Below are 22,086 nucleotides of genomic sequence, written 5' to 3' on the forward strand. Positions count from 1 at the left end.
CCTATTTCATATTAATTTAAGTAACATTTGTATACAATTTAAGTTATTAACAATCTTTAAATTCAGTGAATCCTAGCAAGATATTGTCAACTATTAGAAGTAGATACAAAATATTTGACTAGATTGTTATTCTATACTAAAATTTTATATCTGAATAAACTGCATTTTCTAACAGCAGAATTTTATTAGTATATTTCAAATGTTAAATTTTTGAAATTTGTCAATTTTATCAGACTTCTTTTGATAATTTTTAATCTTAAGCTATTAAAACAGTATTTAATTTATTCAGTTTCTAAAGTTAATTTAAGAAGTTTCATTATTACTTTATCCATTAACTTTTTAAATTGATATTTAGAAATAACCACTACTAAACTATAATTGTATTCCTGATAAAATTCTTTCATGATAAATTTGAAGTTAGTTGGATTAGTGCCAAATTACTTATATTTCAATAACAATTTGCAGTTTTGGAATAAAGCCAATATAATTCTATAGAATTACAACTTATATGAGCTACGGCAACTATAAAAAAAATTTGAATTAAATCTTAACAATGGTCAAAAATTGAAATTATTTTCTGAACGAATGATAACAAGTGTCTACATTTTGTTTAAAATTTATATATTTGTTAATAGTTTTATTTATAATTTCATATAGAATTTTCATATATCAATAGATTTTTATCTTCAACTACAACTTGAAAAAAAATTGAAAAATTCTCTTTTCTAATTAAGTTTTAAAGGAAAGAAAGTTGCATTTAGCTCTTTTCATAAATTAATTACACTATAAAATATAAAAATTTGAAAATCACTAATTTAAATCCTAATTTATAGTGCTGACTTTTAATTTTGATCATATCAAAGTTTTTAAGAAAACTTTGTTACATTAAAAAACACTTAATGGAATTCAATCTGTGTTCAAATAAGAATCAATAAAAAATAGTATATTGCAAAAAGATTATTTATAAGTATAATCATTACTATACTTTTAAATTTAAATTACTGAATACTTTTTTTGTGCACCTAGTTTTTTAAAACATATATATCATATTTTACCAATTAGTTTTTAATGTATTCTATTGTAGTTCTATTTTGCTTGTTTCATGTTGCTGTTTTTTATTGTGGACCTAATGGTCATTTAAGCAAATAGTATCTATTCATTAAAATTACTAATTTAAAAGAAAATTACAGATATGAGATAACTATTTGATTTTTATTTATTTATCAAAATATAAACAAACACATTTACATTATACAAGTAAATCAATCTATTCAAATATATAATAAAATTTTAAGCTAATATTTTATATTATAAATGTTTATAACAATTTTCAAATTACCTGAAATGGCCAGATTCTGCACTACTTTGTCTTGAATGAGAACAAAGACTTCCATAGCCTCTAGAATGTTGGCTAGCATAACTTGAATTTCTAGAATGTCCTGATTCACAGTCAGCTTGAAGATTTTCTTCTTTACATTCACCATCTTTCCCAGACACAGACACTAATTCTTATAATAAAAACACATATATAAAAACAATTTAAAGATGTTTTAAATAATATTCAATGAATATTAATTATTATAATTTTTAAAATTCTGAAATAATAATATTTCAAATGTTAAGTAAAAATTAAATTTAGAACTTTATGAATTAAATAAAAACCACAATTGTGCATGATTTCAAAATGCCGATCCACGTCAACGGTGTGACAGACAATGTAAAATTGCTGTTTAACAGTTTGTATAGGGTGACTCACATGTTGGGCAGTTCCAGAGTGGGCGCATTGCATGTTTCCGAGGTTGTTATAAATAGAGACTCCCATATAAAGAGGAGTTTTCAGTTGCTGCAGGCTCTGAGTATTGCAGTTTGGGCCCATAATGGGTTGTAATTCAGATTGTGCACCTTTCTGTGCATTCTGTGGTGCACTTTTGTTTTGCCACATCATCCTGGTGTTTCCACTACGCAGGTAGCAAGCATTCTTGCTGTGGCCCCAATGTATCTCGTGTTGATCCCAGTTATGGGATTTTCCAATGGTACTGCATAGACTCCCACTTTCTCAAAGGTGGAGAATTTGGCCCGATCGTTGCAGATGAGTCTGCGCAGTTTGGCAGTGAAAAAAGGGGCAGGAGAAGGTTGTGTTGTCTAAATATGCAGCAAATGTGTATTGAAAGCGGTCTGAGGTATAGTAATGATGGTTGAACTACTGTGACCTCCCTCCTGTTGCTTAGCATAGTGTTTGGAAATAGTGCTTTCCTGACCATGTTGAGCACATGTGTGAACTTAAAGGTACATGCAGTGAGTTTTTCATGTGCTAAGTTAATGTTGTTTAATTCAATGTTTACAAGTTCTTGTGTTGATGGCAGTGAGGCAGCTCTTCTAATGAGGGCAGGGATGGAGGCATCAATGTAACGTGAAGGCTGGAATGCATTTGCTGGGATGATGTGTGGTACTATATTAAACTTATGGTAAACCGAGAATAGTAGTGTTTCCGGGAATCTATGTATGCGCAAATCTAACAATGTTATAGCCGCATTACTCTCTTTTTCCTAAGTAAAATTAATGGAGGGACATATACTAGAGACTTGCTGCATGAAGGTAAAGGTTCCATCAGTGTCCTCCCAGGCTATGAGGATATCATCAACATAAAGCAAGTACAATAGCAGGTAAGGATGTAAGGGGGGAAATAGAATGTTCTGTGCTCAATTTCTCTCATAATAAACTCTGCTAGAATGGCAGACAAAAGGGAACCCATGGGTACTCTGTTTCTGTAAATAAATCTTTCGACTGAAACAAAAATAATTGTGCTCATTGATGAACATCAGTGCATCATGTACAGTACATCCAATATCTGCTGGGCACTAAAGCACTTCTTAAGGAGTAGAGAATTGACCAGCATTACAGCCTCAAACGTGGGCACTGAAGGGTACAAAGCTACTACTTCTAGTTTGTAGAAGGTATAGGTGCTTGTTTGTACCATGCCAATTCCTGCAGTGATGGTGGATTTAGCAACCAAGGACAAGGGGGTAACATAGGTTGAGTCTGGAATCAGTGCATGTAGAAATTAGCTAGTGCTTTTTCTAAGTAGGTGGGGTGAGATTTCTTGTTCACTAGTGGTCATAATGGCCAGTCCACCTTATATGTTTTTGGTTCAAAGAACAACCTGGGGCAAGCAACATTGGAGTCAAGGCATCCAGTTAGGGCTGATGTTACCCCTGGTAGGGCTACGATTCTCCTTGTTTTTCATAGTATCATTGGTGGTGTAGGATCTTTACTTATTGCTGAGGAACATGATTAAGCAAGAAACTCATTGGCTCTGAGGAGAAAATCGTTGTCTTTGCACAGTACAAATTTCTTGTCCTTGTCAAGCTAGAAGCCTCAAGTGAGCCCTCAAGTGGCGAGGAAGTGCATTAATGCTTGGTAGTCTACACAGTGTTTGGACTCACCAGGCTTGTTTTTCCATTGCAAGCTTCGTGATTATCGACAATTCCATTTGTGAATACTTGGTTGTTGCCTGGCATGACTTCAGTGCTGCCAATGCGGCCAGGACCAACTGGGAAAGGTTGGTGTTTGCAGGGGGAATATATTTGGGCCCTTGTCATAGAACTTGCACATATCATGGTAGGAATGTCTTCATCCGTATAGTTATAATATGGGGGTGCTCACCCTGTATTATAACTACTCTCGCACAAATACCATTTGTGCTGTCTGTGTGAGGAATGTAGTAACCACTGGAACTTACTGTCTAATTTCTTTTTTAGAACTTGAGTGGCTCTGGATGCTATACTATGTATTTTGCCCAACTGATCGTAAAGTGTAGACAGGTCACACCTGTTACTAAACTGAAGATGTGCCGCATAGAGCAGTGGTTCCCCACCAGTGGTCCGCAAGAGCTAAAATATGGTCCGTGAAAGATTTAAAACTTTTATTAATTTTGAGTTGTTATTCCCACATTGATACAAATTGAATTTAATTTTTACTAAAAATGATATGTTTTCTATTATAATAGTACTGTTAAAGCATGTTACTCTTGAGTTTAACAATTACTTATGTTAAAAGTTTTGATTAAAGTTTATTTTTAGATTGACACAGTTTATTTTTCTTAAACCTTGTGGTCCCTGCTAGCAACAATGAAATCAAAGTGGTCCCTGGTCCAAAAAAGGTTGGGAACTGCTGGCATAGAGCTTAAGCTCTATTTCTGCATGGCACTTTCGCTTGCTCTTAACAGCTTTGCAAGGAGCGTGTTTTCAACATTGGAAGTCCCTCATAGACATGGTGAAAATGCTTGTACTTAAGTGAGATGCACTTAGGAACAACATTATGCATTCTGCACTTTAAAAGAAACCATAGTTATACATCCACCAAAGCTGAATTATCGGGCTAGAGTCGGCTATAATAAATAAATAATTAATAAGACAATTTGGCACTAGAGCTTGGCGTTAGGCACCATCTCTTACTAAACTTAATAATTATAATTAGATTAAATAAATAATTTTAATAATTTGGAACTGGAGGAAAAGAAATCGGCCCGAAGCGGGACTCGAACCCGCAACTTCTGCTATCCGTGCAGACACGTTACCAGTTATGCCTCCTCCAGTATATATAAGCTAATACGACGACCATCGATGGCCATTACAAGTTTAGTAAGAGATGGTGCCTAACGCCAAGCTCTAGTGCCAAATTGTCTTATTAATTATTTATTTATTATAGCCGACTCTAGCCCGATAATTCAGCTTTGGTGGATGTATAGCTTTGTAACGGGTTAGTTGTTATTTATTTATATGAAACCATAGTTGGGCATGTAGTTTCTGCCACTGTTTCTTTAATTTCAGCATGCCATAGAAGAGGTTTTTGCAGTTTCCATCTCTTAATATAATTTAGTATGATACTCATGCTACGTACTAGTAGTAGGAAGTAGAGTACACTGTGTATGACATTATTACTAGTTTTTTTTCCTAGCGCTTTCAACGAATATCTTCTTGTTGTCTTTATTGATCAGTTGAAGGGGCTATGAAAACATTTGTTTTTATTGATCAGTCTAACTTTGTGCCAGTTGATGGTTCTAGAAAGTAATTTTTTATCATTATCCCAGCATAGCACACAGATGTGTGTTCTATCACAGTGTGACAAGATTCCATTGAATTGCTTTACTTAGTGTAACTGAAAACTATTAGAGATGTATGCTTTTATCCTCATTATGAGAATGTTAGATATGGCTAATAAAACATAAAAATCCATGATAGAAACTTTAAGGTTTACAGTGAAAACTATCCATTTCACACACATTTTTGATGTCTCAATTTTGGAAAGCAAAAAAGAAGGTATGAATGGTATACAGACCATACATGGCAAACAGTTATCAATAACTAGTTAAGTAATGCTGTGTAGTCAGAGCAAAGCTGCTCACATCTATATTTTCTAGATTATGAGGGAACAAAGAGAGAAAGAATCATTCATTCTAAACAATATATTTGATTTCTATTAGATCATTTAAAGGTACAAATATAAGGTCAGAATAAGCCATTAATTAATTGCTATGCCAGCGTCTCACAAAATTCTGTCTATCACTATGGGTCTTGGACTTATAGATTCGCTCTTAGTGATCTTTATTGTAACTCTTTAAAAATACCGAGTCAATAATTTTTTTCAGTCGACTCAATGTAACATAGGTAAGACTGATAGATATAGGGCAAAAAGAGACGGCTATTTTGATTTTTGGAATAATTAATCCCTGTGATTTATGTATAGTCATCGAGTATGCTAAGGTAACGGGAAACTGTCTATGAGATCACAATATACTGCCATCGTTCGAAGAGAGTGTTATGGGAATTATTGGAAACAGATTACTAGAGATGAAAGATCCCTGATAGCTATCGAATTCCACTAAAATAAACGAAGGAAGAGCTGGAGGGCAAGCATTAGGAACATATATAATGTAACGTATAGTTCCAAGTGAACCATTGACGAGACCTCCTTGCACCCATAAGTTGACTCTTGGCATGATTCTGGCATTAACTGAGAGATTCAAATACTCGGAGAGACCTAGAGCTGAGTCGTCTTTGGATGAAGGCAGGGCAATATCTGGAGTGTTTTCAGATGCTATATAAGCAACTGGGTACCCAGTTAACTGCAATTAGTCTTGATTGCTTTGTTTAACTTGCTCATTTGTTGGATATAGCCATTTGGAACCGATCAAGTTCACCTCTGGATAAATAGGCTTGATTTCTTGTCATCAGAGTGTTCAGATCTGTATCAGAAATCACCTGAAGCTAGATGTTTTAAGACATCTGTGAAGGAACTATCTGTGCTATTTTGTCTATGAGAATTACTAAGTTCAATGAACTTCTCAAAAGAATCAAATGCGAATGTAATGTTCCAACAAGGTCCCTACCTTGTTGGGATATTACAACTCTCAAAAATGATCCATGCTGAAGAAAAACACGATTATTGTTTTGACCCCTATCTCCAGTTCTACAAAAATGGATCATTTTTGAGAGTTGAAATTTTAATCCGTTCATCCCTGAGTGATGGTGAGTCGTTCTAGAAAATTTCATCAAGATTGGACAACCCATTATAGAGTTATAATGTTGACAAGGAATGCATGAAGTCAAGTATAGAGAGGTTTCATGTCGACATCATGAGTGACGTCATGAGCATGCGCAATTGTCCAGCGCCATCTTTGTGACTGTGACTTGTTTACGTTTTGTGTGTGTTCACGTGCACTTTAATTGGAGGAGTTCTTGTGTTGTTTTTTTTTGTCGCGAATATCACTATGGTGATTTGTTGTGTAATTGGATGTAATGCTAGTTCACTCAAGAACAAAGGAACGTCATTTTTTAAAATTCCCGGCATTATTTGTCATCAAAGATCCCAAACTGAGGAGCTTTCACGACGAAGGCAAACTGCATGGCTCTCAAGAATTAACCGGAAAAATTTCGTTACGAATAAAGTGAATATCAATACAAGAGTTTGTCAGAAACATTTCATTTCAATATTTACGTTAATAAATACTAAGTTATATTTTAAAACCTGAAAGAGTTTACTGATTTGTTATATTAATCTAGTTAGGTATAGTGCATTTATAAACGAATAACTAATGTAATTTCAGGCTTTAGCTAGTGCAAACTTATAAACATTACACGTTAAAACTAAAAGCAAGTAGGCTTATTATATGCTATTTTCAACTAGAAAATAAAGGTACTGAACAATTTGAATTAAAAAAATTGCCACAGCTGTTTTTAATTAGACTTTTTACTTTCAGACAAAAATTCTTAGTTAAGAAATACGTAAAAACACAAGTTTAAACAAACAAAAGAAAACATATCTTTCCAAGCAATATTACTTCGCTGTTATTCATTACTTTTACTTTTATATCAGGAGAAACCCAGCCACTTGTTAAATAGTTAGACTGCTAGAATAGCCCGCAAGAAAAGAATCTTTTTTAACTTAATCCATGATAATAGAACTGCAGTATTTTTGTACGTTTAAACTAAAAAAAGACGTCGAATAACAGACCATGTGTAAGCTAAGCGAGCGAAAACTACCACAAAAATGGCGAATGGGCAGAGCAAACGTGTGTTTTATCACGTGACATGCGACCTTGAAACCTCTCTATTAGTCATCACTTCGACCCGACAATATTAAAAAAGTAGAAAAATATTAGAAAACAATGAAGATTGAGTGTTTGAATAGTTTTTTTAGATGCTAACAAGGGTTTGTTTTCTTTTTTAAATTGGTAGGTGGAAAAACAGCATATCTTACATTAGGAAGTTTTCAAGAAAAATGAAGATTTGTGTTTCAATTCACTAGCACTTTAATATGCAATGTTTTATTAATGTAAGTGTAACACTTGTAGGACATGCAACTGAACTGTCAGTTTCTTAGAAGATGGAGTAATGATATACAAGTTTACAGTTAATTAACTTCTCATTAGATGAAATACAGTAAGACCCCGCTTAACCCGGGGGATGCATTCCTAGACAACGAAGTGCTAAACAAAACAGCATTAAACAAGGTCCTTTTAACAGAGTAAATAGGGATAGGGAAATACATGACCAAAAATAAACAAATTTTACTTTAATTTTAAGTTAAATTATTATACAAATTAATATAACAGTATGTTAAATAACACAAACATATGCACACAGAAATGTGAAATTCATTTTTTGTGATGAAAGTTCTGACTTTTCTAAAATTCTTGCTTTTTGCAATAAAGTCGTAAAGTTTCATTTGTTGCTTTTTTCTTTCCTTAAGTAAATGTTGGTAGCAGAAGATTGCATCCAAAATGTCTCGTTTTGCTTTTGCACTCCTTTCAAAATCTGGATCATTCGCTACAATTTGATCAACAATTTTGGTTATCGTTACCAAACTTTTACTAAGGAAATCTGTAGAGAAATTTTTTGGATTCTTCATTTTCAGAATCTCTATTTTCCAGTTCTACACGAATTCCTTGTTCTGCTAGTTCTTGAAGGTGGTCATTGGTAAGGCTCTCACCAGAAACCTGAAGTAACTCCTCAATATCCTGTTCGTCTACATCTCCTAGTCCTGCTGTATCAATTAGGTTGACAATTTAGTCAACCTAACGATACAGCAATAGGCTCTTCTTGTTGAGAATTCTTGGATACCTTAAGCCATAACTTCTTCCACACTTCGTTTGTGCATTTATCAGTTAACTGTTGCCAAGCAAAGCTGATATTCTGTATGGCATCCATGATGTTATATTTTTTCCAAAATTGCACCAAACAAACATAGATTTAAAGAAAGTGCACCTTTCTGCACCTTTTTCTGATTGGTTCATGTTCACAAATAATGGCAATAAATATGAATCAATGAAATGCCACAATAATTTAAATTGGTGTAAATGTTGAGCTTTTTTTAAGGCTTCGAGCAGATCGTGTTATATCAAATCAGCGTTAAGTGGGAGGTCTTACTGTATAAATAACACACACTATACAAATAAGTTATTAAAAAATCCAAATTTGTTAATACAGTAGAGCATTGATTATCCAGATCAACTAGGAACTGGGGTTGTTTGGAAAATCGATTTTTCAGATAACCAATTATGTACAAAAAAATACATTATTAATATAGTATATCAGTACATCCAAATAATAGTATATTAATATATTCCATGTTGAAATATTTTTCCGTTGCGTATTGCTTTGAATTTTCGTAGATGTTAAGCCTAATGAAAATTTTTATAATAATCGTGGCTATGGTATCGTTAAAAATTATTTCTTTATTTTGTACAAGCAAAATAAATATATTGAAAAATATAAAAACAAAACAAAAAAAATCTAGGTTAATCTAATATCAAAAATGTTTGATTCAGCACGACATACATCCTGACACAGTCCGACTGGAATGCTTTCAGTTAACCGATGTTTGGATAATTGATGCTATACTGTAACTTGTTATGCTGTAAATCTGTGAACAATGGCAGGATATGCCATTTTCCAGTAAGCACCTGAATTTTCAATTATTCAGTATTTTAGTTTTACTGTTTTCCCCTCTCAAAACCAAATCTATTAATTTCCAAAATTAAAATATCCAAAACACCTAAAGAATAAATAAAAGGATTGAAATTATACGACATTAAAAAATTTCAGCTAAATCAGTAATACAACTTATGAAATATTAACTCCATTAAAATCCTTATCAGTGAAACTGATTATTAAAATACTTCCACACTTTGCATTGCTTTATTGGTAATATATTATATAGAATATGGGCCATTACACAAAATTTCACAAGTATTTCATTTATAATTTTTGTAAAAATTTTAATACTAAGACTTTGATTTATGCAGATATTTCATACATTTTGATGTAATTGCATGAGTTAAACTTGTTGATACAGACAATATTAAGATTTTTAGTGACAAATGTAAATCATATGTAATTCCTGCATTTGTTTCTTTATATCATAATCTACTATAGTGAAATTTCTAGAATCTGACCTACTTTAAAATTTTCACTAATCAATGACAATCAGTTAAAAGAAAAAAAGTGCATTACTTAGAAATAAATTTTACACCGAATTAAAGCAATAAGCATATGATAAAATACCTGAATTAAGGATACATGGCCTCTTCTCATGTTTGCGTGGAAGACTGCCAAATCCACTACTTCCACTTGCAACACTATCACCACTGTAATCTTCACCCTTTTTGTTAGCATGAAGTTGTTCTTCAGGATTTTCAGGTAATAAAGTTGGTTGGTTAAAAATTGGTCTAAAAATAGATAATAATTAATGCATTTCATATTTCTATTATAGTATAAAATTATCCTTAAAAAGTTAATTTACTAGGTTTATTTCTCTAATTTATGATATTATGTTGAGGATTACAACATATTCTGTACTGATATATGAAAAATACCTATCATCACACACACAGGTGGCCCATTTGAATAAATCCACTGGAATACCTCAAAAAATATACAATCTACAAAAAATAATCATTGAATCAAAAATATTAGACTTCAAGATGAAATCAATAACCTTGCTTGTTGCTATCATAACCAACACTACAATCAGTGAAAATAGGGTAAACTTAATTTTCTTAAATGGGAACCTTATGTAAAACTTTTTTGAAAAATGTACACAAGTTAGAAGTATTTGAACTTTTATGTGGTTGCCACACCAGATTTACAAGTCTCTATACCTGTAAAATTCATTGAAAAAAAATTATTCTTACAAAAATTATTATTATTATTATTATTATTATTATTAGGTGGAATCACTCTTCAAGTAATGAACTGATACAAAACTTGTGCCACAGCTCAAGGTCATCTTAAATTTACTCAACATCTTTACTTCAATTAAACTTTTAGAGAAATGCTTAATTAATATTAGTGCCTATCAGTTTTCTCCTATGGCAAATGATGTTCAAAGACAACTCATTTTTGCTAAATGAATACGTCAATTTTCTGTTGAAAACATCTCAGTTTTTAATGAAATGTTTCATGGAATGTCTGCGTCAAATCTGCTCTAGTTGTTGGGTACTGTTCATAGACAATATTTTTTAAACAGCCCCAGAAATAAAAGTCAGGTGAAGTGAAGTCTGATGATCATGAAGGCCATTGTACTAGTCCACATAATTTTTTTCCTTTTCAATGAACTTTACAGATATCCACCAAATCATGCACATCTTGTATGACAACTATGTAAAGTTCAAACTCCTGTAACCTCTAATAAACACATCTCTCGAAAAGAAAAACAAAAAAAAACTTTTAAATAAAACTTTATAAAGAATCATAATATGCAAAAAGAAAAAAAAGGTGGTTTCCATTTTCACTAGTTGCAGTGCTATCTATGATGAAACCAATAGCTCCATGTTGTGTCCTTCTTGAAGTCTCACCTTCATGGTTCAATGAATTTTTTGTAGGTTGTGTATTTTATAAAAACCTTCTTACTTGAAACAAATAACTGGAGTAAACTGTTTCTTACATAATTATGTCTATGTCCATTTTCTGAACATAGATATAATTATTGAAGGATCGGCCATACAAACAGTGGTGTACAGAAAACCAACAGTGGTCGCAACATATTCCAATAGGGTCTTGTGATCCCTTTTCATATAAGGTAGCAGCTTTCAGAGCATTGGTAAGGAGAGCTTATAATACACATTCTTCCTCTGCACAAGCCTTATCACAAGAAATAAGAAGCATTGAAAAGATAACCAGTGAATGTGGATACACCAACATTGTACGCAAGTTATGCGAAAACCAAGAACTTAAGCAAGTAGGGCAATTGGGTATAAATGAAAGACTTAATACAGAGAATGAAGAGAAGACAATAGTTCCCGTCGCATATAACCCAGTTTTAAAATCAATATATAATAACATTGCCAAAAAACGAGGAATCAAAATATCATACAGGAGATGCCAATCCATTTACGACTTACTAAGGAATGGAAAAGACCAACCGGAATCCTAACAGATTACCAGGCATCTACGAAGTCCCTATAAAAGATAACAGATTCGATGGGGAAATGATATATATTGGTGCAACTAAAAGATCGTTGGAAGTACAGTTAAAGGAACATAAGGCAGACATAACACACAATAAATGCACCACAGCCCTTTCAACATTCGCAACAGACCCTGACATCAAGACTGACTTCGACCGAGCACGGATCATTCTCATCACCCCACATCAGGATCACCTTAAAATATTAGAGGTAATAGAAATATTCAAAGCGGAGGGAAAATCCAAAAGTATTAATTATAAAGAGGAACTGACACTTTCTACCGCATGGCAGGTTCTAATTGATGATAATATTTGAATTATTTTATATTTATTTTATACATGTTTATATTCATTGGAAATGTGAACTGTATGCATTTTGAATAACACAGTTGCACACAATATTTGAATGAATTTTGGAATGCATGTGCATTAAGAATACGGAATAGAATACGTTCTAAAGAAGCTTTAAAATTTAAAGAACAGCTAGTAACAGATTTAGAATGCTTGAAGAAGAGCCCAGAAGGGGCGTCAAAAACTTGTGCACCTAAGAAACAATTTACTCCGGTTATTTGGTTCAAGCAAGAAGGTTTTTATATACACAACCCACTGTATTCAGTGGTTGAGTTATTTCAGTGGATTGATTAAAGTGAACAACCCTTTATACATACCATATACACATTTATGTAATTCAAAGTGTGACTGTGCCTAATGTTGTTTATCCACTTTAAAACACTTGAAATTACACATATTGGTAGTAACTTTTAAACCAAACTTAGGAAAATTTAGATATTTCAGAAAAAAAAAGTCAAACGTTTCACCATATTGTGTTGGTACAGCCAAGAACAATGCAATATCAATTAAATAATTATGTGAAAAATATAAAATTGAAAGAGACACTTGGTATGCTTTTCATTAATTCAAATATATTTTACTTATGCTTCAATTAATTATGTGACTACAAAATAATTGTGTTTAGTTAGAAAAATTATTAATATGATTAAAGAATAAATAATATTTTTAAATTAAAAAAATATTTCAATTTATTTTGCATATTTTTGGCTTTATACAGTGGGTGATCAGTTGACAAACAATCTGTTCCAAGACTATGTTCGCTATCCGAATTGTTCGTTAACCAATTATCGATTTACCATAGATTTTTGTGAGAATTTAATTAATTCATTCTGGAGACCCACAAAAATAAAAAATTATATACTTTCTTACTATGTTTATTTACATGTAATAACAAACTAAAAGCAATCTCTCTATTTTTTCATAGATGGCATATCATTGTTTCTCAGATGCAATTTTCATTACTCCTTTATCAGATCTAAGCTTTTTGATTATATCTTTCTTAGCTAAAATTTATCTACTGTAGACCTGCTGAAATCTTCTGCCTACAATATCAGACATCTTCTGCCCACTCTCTACCTTGGCTATTATCTCTTGCTTAGTTTCTACAGTATGCTGACCAGTGGCTGAGTGGTTCTATTGCTAAACACTGGGAGTTAGGTCGCAGGTTCACACTGCACTTGGATGGGCTGGCCATGTGGAGTTTTTCGGGTTTTCTCCATGTTAGTAATGCCTGAATAGGGGTCAGTTTCCCTTACAAGACCTCCTGGAAGGCATTCTTTCCTCTCGCGTAACACCATGCTCCAGAGAAGACAATGGGAAACCACTCTGGATGTAACTTCCCCAGGATACACCTTGGCATGTTACTAACCACTTATTAACCTGTGCCAGGTGCTTGCCGACGTCAGGATGTTCTAATATGACACACAGAGAAAGAGTTTTTACAGTGAATGTAGTTCTTGACACTCCACTCTTTTTAGGCCCCATAATATCAGTTTTTTTATTCAAAAGTTCAGAAAAGCACTTAAATTCAGAAAACAGAAATTAACTAGTGCAAAAAAAGTTATGTATACAACTATGAAAGTCTTCTTCCATAAACCATGTATAGATGCCATTAAAATATAGTTATACTAATCTTAAATGAAACATTGCTTCTCGTGTTTGTTCTGTGAGGTGTTCTTTGTCAGAACATAAAAATCTTTCATGAAAGTGTTCTTAGTCTGAACTGTTCGTTAACCGATCACCCACTGTATTCTGTTTGAACTTTTTTTATGCAATGATATATCTTTCATGTAGATCTTAAAAACTGAAGCCACTTGACATCCAAAATCATCCAGATTGTTATTAAAATTATTCATAAATTCACATAAAAATGATAATGAGAATGAATTACTTATGTAAAATATTATATTTTAAAAATTTCATACAAAATACACAATTTAGAGTTTAAAAAAGCAATTTTATGCTGTTTATAAAGAGAATACAACTGTTTTTAGAAGGATTTATTATTACTATTTATAAAATAAAAATATTTTTAAGTGCTATTTCATTATGTGAATATTAATAAAGCTTAAGAATAGAAATGTTTTTAAAAAATATTGAAAAGGAATATTCCCATAAATATAACTTTCAGTATACTATATAATGAATAAAATAGAAATAAATTACTGACATAACAAGATTTTCAGACAACAGTTTTAAGCTTTACATCTTAAAATCAAAACTGGTTTTTTATTTGAAGTACATTATAAATATATTTATATATTTTTAACTGTACTCAGTCACTGCTTTTTCACATTATTATATATTGAGATATGTTTTTAAAAAATTTCTTCAAATTTATTGAATATTTTCTTTTATTAATTCCAAACTATAGAAAGTATAAGTCTAAGTTAATAAACCTAATTTAGCATAGATATGTTCAGATGTGTATTTTAATACATATTTTGAGTATTATACTGATTTTGTTCTAATACTAGTTAATTTAAATTCTAATTCAGATAAATTTTTAAAGAATTTGACTAGTAAAAAATTTAAAATAAAAATATGAACAAAATACAAATACATACACAACACAATTTTAATTGCAATTGTAAATATCCTCACATTCTGATTACAAATTGTAATCAATACTTACGCTTTAAAGCATGGATCTCCGGATAATAAAGTCATTCCTAAAGTTACTTTTAGCATGGAATTATCCTGACGATGTTTTGTATCATATCCTTCTAGCAAATATCGGCGTGTTGTGGTGCCAGCACCAGCAAATTCTGCCAAATTAACATCAGCAAACCCAAGTTTCTGGAAGGACCTGCCTCCCTTCACTTCCTATCATGGTTATAAATTATTTTAGTAATAAAAATAATGTTCTTTATAATCAATTAAAAATATTAATAAGAACTGAATATAAAAATTAAAAGCCTTTTCACAGAAAATATTTCAATAACTTCTAGTTTATTTTTTTAAAATATTTGTTAAAAAATATTTAAATGCAGTGCTATAGTACCATATGAATTTTTTAAACTAGTATTTATCAATTTTTTTCAATTGCCACTTCCTCTTAACACATGACAACATTTTTAAAAACTTGTGTTCTTGATAGTTTTAATTTATTTCTTAAAAAATTACTTTTGAATAATGGCTCAAATACTATTATTTAATTTTTTATTTAGTTTGAAATATATCTTAACTATATTAAATTTATTCTACAATGTTTTTTTATTATTATTTTATAAAAATGATTAATATCTGAAAAATCAAATTTGTTGTTATATAGTTTTGGTTATATATCAAACTGAAAATTTTATGTATATAAAAATAAATGCTAAACAAATTTGATACACTAAGTACTTTTTGATATACAGAGTTATTTTAAAAAATTGTTATAAAGTAATCAATTGAAATCTGTCATAGGATGCAATGCAAATAACAAATTTATCATAAAAGTTACTTTTATCTTAGACATTTTTCTATTTTCTTCAAAATATCTTTTAAATATAAAATTAAATCTAACTCAATTTATCTTAGAAATATGAAGATCTAGATTGGTAGATAGACGTGTGAAACACCTAATGTCATCTAATATACTTTATATTTTGAATAACCATAAGTCAAAATAATCAAAGTCTATATATATGTAATTATTTTTGATAAATGAAGTCTTATAACCATTGTTCCTCACAAAATCTCTTTGTGATCATAAAATAGATGTCAAGTTTCAATTTCAAAAATAATTTTTCATAAAGACATTATTTAACAAAATAAATATTAAACAAACAAACAAACAACATAATTATTTTCTCAGATAAATTTTAACTTTATATTAAAAGTGTAGAAGCTGTTCTTAGTGTATTCAATCACTAAACACACTCAATGCACATTATTTGAAATGATTTATTTTGACACATTATATAAATATCAGTAGAATTACTACAACTAACCAAACATGTTAGACACTGTTAGAAGTAGGAAAAATTGAAATCTTAAATAACATTTTTTATTGTAATATTTACAATTTCAGACAAGTTAATCCATCCTAACATCACTGTACACAGAATCTCTGCATTATCTCTGAATTAATGTGTTAAAGTTATCTGCCTGTTGAAATTTTTTGTGTACCTAAGTAATTTAGCTTTTTATTTTATATGTATGATTTATTAAAGTATTTTAAATAAAATAAGCTGCAATTAAATACTCATTTTATATGAAATAATGTCTCAATTATCACCTTTGACATGTTAAACTTCACATGATGGTCAACAAGCACTATTTATTTTATTTAAAAAGATTAAAACAGAAGTTTTGTTTACTAGACCAAATAAAATAAATAGTAAAATTTTAATTTGTATGTTATCAAATTTTAAATCTAATAGATGTAATTCTGTCTTTCTATTTCAACTTAAATAAATTTCAAAACTTTAATGTTCTTATTTAAAAAGTTACACATTAAAAATTAGATATTTCGCTACATAATTAGAACAATGTACATGAAAACATTACCTTACGTACGGATACACGACAAATACATGTTTCTAAAATTCCAGTATAAGCATTGGCTGTCATTTTACAACAAAATGAGAACTGTGATCCCCATTTCACACAATGATCTTGAACAGCCTCTCTATAAATACATTTATAAAATAACTAAATATTTTTGCAAATACTAAAAATCTTATATTATTAATTCATTGAATTAATAATATATCTGAAATCAAATTTAATAAGTTTACACTCAAGTCATTAAATATCAGATTATTTTGGGTTACATTTTGGTATAATAATTAAAGAAATTCAACGCAAGATGGCAGCTAGGAATTGCAAATTTATGGACTTTTTTAAAACTTCACTGATAAAATGGTAAGTTTTAGAATGTTTTCAGTTTACCAGTAAATTACTAATAATTTTTAAATTTTGACTTCAAACACGAAAATTATCACACTAGTGATTGTTTAGCTGCCAACTCATTGTCAACTAAAAAAATTACTAGCACCATGTCAAATTGAATTTCCTTTCTTCTATTTTTGAAATACAATGGCTTTAAGAATAGAGCATGCCTTAACTTTTTACTTACCATGATTATAAAGTGGCCAGTGTGACCACTCCCATTCACATATATATTTTCCATTTTGTCAACTAAAATGTTACTTAGCTAAAATCACTACTGTGCTCTAGGCATCACAGGTAGAAAACAAATTATCAAACTGTCTAACATGGTGCTAACATTATACTTAAAACTTGTAAAGTCATAATTTAAAAGAAAAATGATGTGAACTAATTTTGTGGTTTCAATAAAATTATTTGATGCTTCTATGTCTTCAATATATAAAAATACAAATATACACAACAAAGTGTTTCAAAAATAGTCTAATCCTCATTCCCAGAATTAATGGTTTCCTGCAATTTAGATCACATTTTTCTGGTCTCAATATTTTCCTACAGTTTTTGTATAAATTTTTTTCATAAATTACATTTCAGTTTTTCTATATCTTCTACAATTTACACATTTTTATTGATAAATCTAACTTTTAAAATGAAATAATAATTTTAATAAATTGTTATTTTAATAGTATTTGACTTTACTTTTTCTCTAACTTATAAAACTTTATGTAAGGTTAAAGATACAGTGAACAGTATCTTGAGTAAAAACAAAATGCATTCATTATACATATTCCTTTAATTTATACTTTTTTGAGAGGTCCCTTGAAAAGTGTAAATAAGAAGTTTGACTGTACAGTACATGTAGAAGCATATACAAATAAATACTTGGCTTCAAAAAATTATTACATCTACCTATTTTTATTGAATTTACCAGTAAAAAATATCAAATTACCAATATACTTTCTGGTAATGGGCCCACCTTTAGACCAAATTACTAAGTTTTGATAACAAATAGCTGAAATGTAGCCAAAAATACTCCAGTGTTTAATGATTTGATTGTATTGATAAATACAAACAAGCATGCCCAAAAATTTACTAGTAATTCCTTATAATTAAATTATTTTTAATAAAAGAACACAAATTAATTTTTTTAATACAATTTCAATATAAAAACAAAATAACATTATAAAATTTAAAAGTAAAAGAATATCTTACCTCTGGGACATTTCAATAAAATTTCCACCATCTAACAAACGAATCTTTGAAAAAAGGATGCCCTTCAAAAATGGAACAGAAGATAATTCATCAAGTAGAAAATCCACTTGAAATTTATATTTCTTTTTCTTTATCATGAATGACATTTTATAGCAAATTTATTTAACTGTTGCTACATTATACCAAAATTTTCATCATAAAAACTATATTCTGCTTTTCATTCTAAAAGAATAGAATTATTATTAAACAACTTAAATTAATAAAGAAATAAATAAAAATGAAATTTTAGATATTTCAATATAGGTGCATATATTTCAAATTTTTTTTTAATTATTGTTAATTTGTTTCTTAAACCTTCAGGAGATAGGAACTTAAAGGATCATTTTCTTAATATACTAGAAATTTTAAAGTAAAAGCATTTATATTTACAAAAACTGATTAATGAACAAAAATAAGAAAATTGAAAACAAACCTGGAACCAGTTGCAAGTATCAAAAAGTAATCTTTTATTCTTTCCAGCAGAATGTTTATTAATGGAACAAACATTTCTAGCTTGATTTATAGGCCTACCTCAGGTCTAGCATCAAAACCTATTCGAAGGGTAAGCTTCCTGACAAGTGGCATGTTCCTACCAATTATCATGCTTTTGCATTTGTCTGTGTTAATGGGTTGCCTATGTTTAATACTCTACTGGTGAATGTTATTGAGAATGTCGTTGCATATGTCCCGTAAGCGTCACTGCTCCTGTGTGAAGCTAGGATAATTGTGTTGTCAGCATAGCCCTGTATGTGGCAGCCAGGAAGCACGGCATCATTTAAGTGCAGAATATAGTTATAGGCTATGATCCAGAGACCAGGATCAGATCTGGATCCCTGAGGACAGTCTTGAGTTATGGGTATGACTTATTTTGTGTTGTATAAACACCCGCATTCCTGTTGCTAAGATAGCATTGAAAAAGTTTGTAAAGATTTTGAGGGCAGTGATGAGCATGTAATATGTGTACGATAGAAGGCCACCAGGCATAATTGAAGGTGCCTCTGAAGTCAATAGTGACAATTGTGGCATGCTGATGGTTTTGTTTAGCCTGGTGGATGTAGTTAATGATCTGATGGATGGCATTTACTGTACCTTTGTTTTTAGAAAAGCCAAACTGATTCTGATGCAGGGCTCTACACTTGTGTAGATGCCATGTGATCCTATTAATCATTAGACCGTCTAAGACTTTTCCCAGAGTTGGAAGAAGGCAGATCGGCCTGTATTTTTTGAAAGTGTTATCGCTGATGGATTTGGGAATCAATTTGACACTAGCCTTTTTCCACTGAGTAAGAAAAAGGCCAGTGTTCAAGCAGATATTGAAGTGAATAACAAATGCTGTAGGACTGGTTTCAAATGAATGTTTTATCATCCTAGTGGTTATGCTGTCAAGACCTAGGGCTTTGTTATCTGAGTGAACATATGACATTCGAAACCTCGATGTAGTTGTGGTCATTGTCTGTATTAGGTGGAGTGAGTGTAGAACTTTAGATGACCACTTGTGTATCGTCATCCTGCTGTGGGTCATCCAAAGGGTAAAGGCTGGTGAGGATGTGCATGATAGTTTCTTCCAGTGTTGTTGGTGTAGTGACCATTCGGGGAGCTGGCATAGTGGAGGGGGTTTGAAGCTGGTGTTTTTCCTTACAAGCTAAGTAGTACGGTTCAGACCAGGGGTTGCAACCGCAAGTGTTGGTACAGAAATCCTTCCAAATGTTAGTCCTTGTTTTATTTATAAGGGTTCTGTAAGCGTTACGTTTGTGCCTGTACTGGTCTCTAAGTGTGACTTTAATGTTCGGGTCCTGTTCATTACTAAATTGCCTCCTTAATCTCCTAACTACTTTTTTCTTGTTTTCTACCTCAGTGGTCCATCAAGGAACCTTTTTGTGTTTACAATGTTTGACCTTGGAGGCAATAACATAAGAGTTAGTGATTGTATTTGTAAGCCTGGTGACAAGATTGTCTAATGTGTCCTGAGTATAATGATTGTGGTGAGGGGTACCAGCCCAAATGTTATTGAAGGTGTCATGGAATAATTGCCAGTTAGTGCGAATATAGTGAAAACTATGATTATTAGTATTACTAGTAGTGTTCAGTTGGGTGAAGATATACCTATGGTCACTGGCAGAATCTATGTCGGTGGTGTAACAGTGGTCGATTCTAGGGGTGATGTGACTATTTCCTAACGTTAGGTCGATGTGGATACACAAGAAAATCAAGAAAACTGGTGCAAGGATTAGCAAAAAAGTATATCCACAATACAGAAGGGCAATCCTTCCTTAATTATATTATAACAAAACAACACTAGCTGAGTCCAGACATGTAGTAGCTAACTTCGATACAAGACTCAGCTCACTATTAAGAAACTGCAAGAAATATAAGTGCCAAACTCAGTTATTGACTTAACAACAAAGTGTACAAAATATTACACAATAGCAATAGAGTAGTTCAAAGTACAAGGTACCAAAGTGGCCCCTTGGTACCTCGTACTTCAAATGACTGACTTCAAATGCTTCAGAGTTTGAATGCTAAATTTGACAAAAATTTGCCTTAGAGTTCAAATAATGCTTCAAAGGTCAAACTATGTGTGCAGTAAAAAAAATGCACTTTAAGTGTAAAATAAGCTTCTAAATAAGAATGGAATCTAAAATCAGCAATAATGTGTTAAATTGTACAATTGTTATAATTAAATCACACATTTATATTAAGTAACATGAAAATATGCAGAAACTTTCTGTTCAGTCCAATAAATAAACTTTTACTTATTAACCATGGCATGCCAGAAGTATGTAGAAGTAACAAAGTCTAATGAGAGGAAAGTTGTAATATCAATGATTGAGATGAAAAGAGCTCATTGCAAAGCATGAAAGCAGTACATGTGGCATCTGATGGCTATGTTTAAGATGCCAAAGTCGACAGTGTGTGAGCATTAAACATAATTTTCATTTTATTATATAATATTTGTATGTTTTATTTATTGTTTTTGTGTTTTAATTTATTATTAGTGCATTTAATTATCTTTATCTTAAATGACATATGTTTGCTGTTTTAAATTTATTAAAATGGGTATTGTTTAGAATATGGAAATGAATTAATTTGTTTTCCATTATTTCTAATAAAAAAAAAAATTCAGACTTCAAATGGCCTACCATTATGAATTAAATTCAAAGTATGAGGCATCACTGTATTCTTTATTTAAAAAAAAATTATTTTGAATTTGGTGGATGTGTTAAATTATTTAATATCACAAAACAAAGTTTTTATACTAGGATTGATGGTAGACCTGACATAAGCCTATAAAATCAGACTGAAAACATTTGTTCTGAAAAAAAGGTTATTTTTTGATATTTAAACAAAAATAATTATCTTTATAACTTAACTTTTCTTCACTAAATATTATTAATGAAAACCAAACTTAAAATTTTTATACAAAAACAGTTTGTTTTATAAACACTTCTTCCTTAAATATTTTAATACTAAATTTACAAACAGTTCCATATAAATAAAATTCAGTACAATATCAACATATGCCACAATAAGTTACAAATATAAAAGCTCATCAGATTTTTTTGGTGTTATTTAAGAGTTTTAATCACTATATTTAAGCTTTGGTATACATTTGATTCCTTTGGAAACTAAGCAGTGAAC

The 22,086-nt window shown here is 30.9% G+C and overlaps 1 protein-coding gene across 2 annotated transcripts in view; it reads right to left on the minus strand.

Annotated features, from left to right (window-relative positions):
• LOC136978111 (early estrogen-induced gene 1 protein) overlaps positions 1-22,086 on the minus strand; it is a 62,538-nt gene that overhangs the window by 13,904 nt on the left and 26,548 nt on the right. For both annotated transcript variants that reach the window (XM_067273772.1, XM_067273771.1), the window contains exons 3-7: positions 18,409-18,630; positions 16,816-16,936; positions 14,954-15,144; positions 10,065-10,228; positions 1,340-1,508 (exon numbers count right to left, since the gene is read on the minus strand). In XM_067273772.1, coding sequence (XP_067129873.1) covers positions 1,340-1,508; positions 10,065-10,228; positions 14,954-15,144; positions 16,816-16,936; positions 18,409-18,554 — 791 coding nt within the window. In that variant the 5' untranslated portion in view covers positions 18,555-18,630. The remainder of the gene's footprint in view (positions 1-1,339; positions 1,509-10,064; positions 10,229-14,953; positions 15,145-16,815; positions 16,937-18,408; positions 18,631-22,086) is intronic.

Source organism: Centruroides vittatus, unplaced genomic scaffold (genome assembly GCF_030686945.1).
Source record: "Centruroides vittatus isolate TY-2023 unplaced genomic scaffold, ASM3068694v2 contig_488, whole genome shotgun sequence".
Classification (NCBI taxonomy): domain Eukaryota; kingdom Metazoa; phylum Arthropoda; class Arachnida; order Scorpiones; family Buthidae; genus Centruroides; species Centruroides vittatus.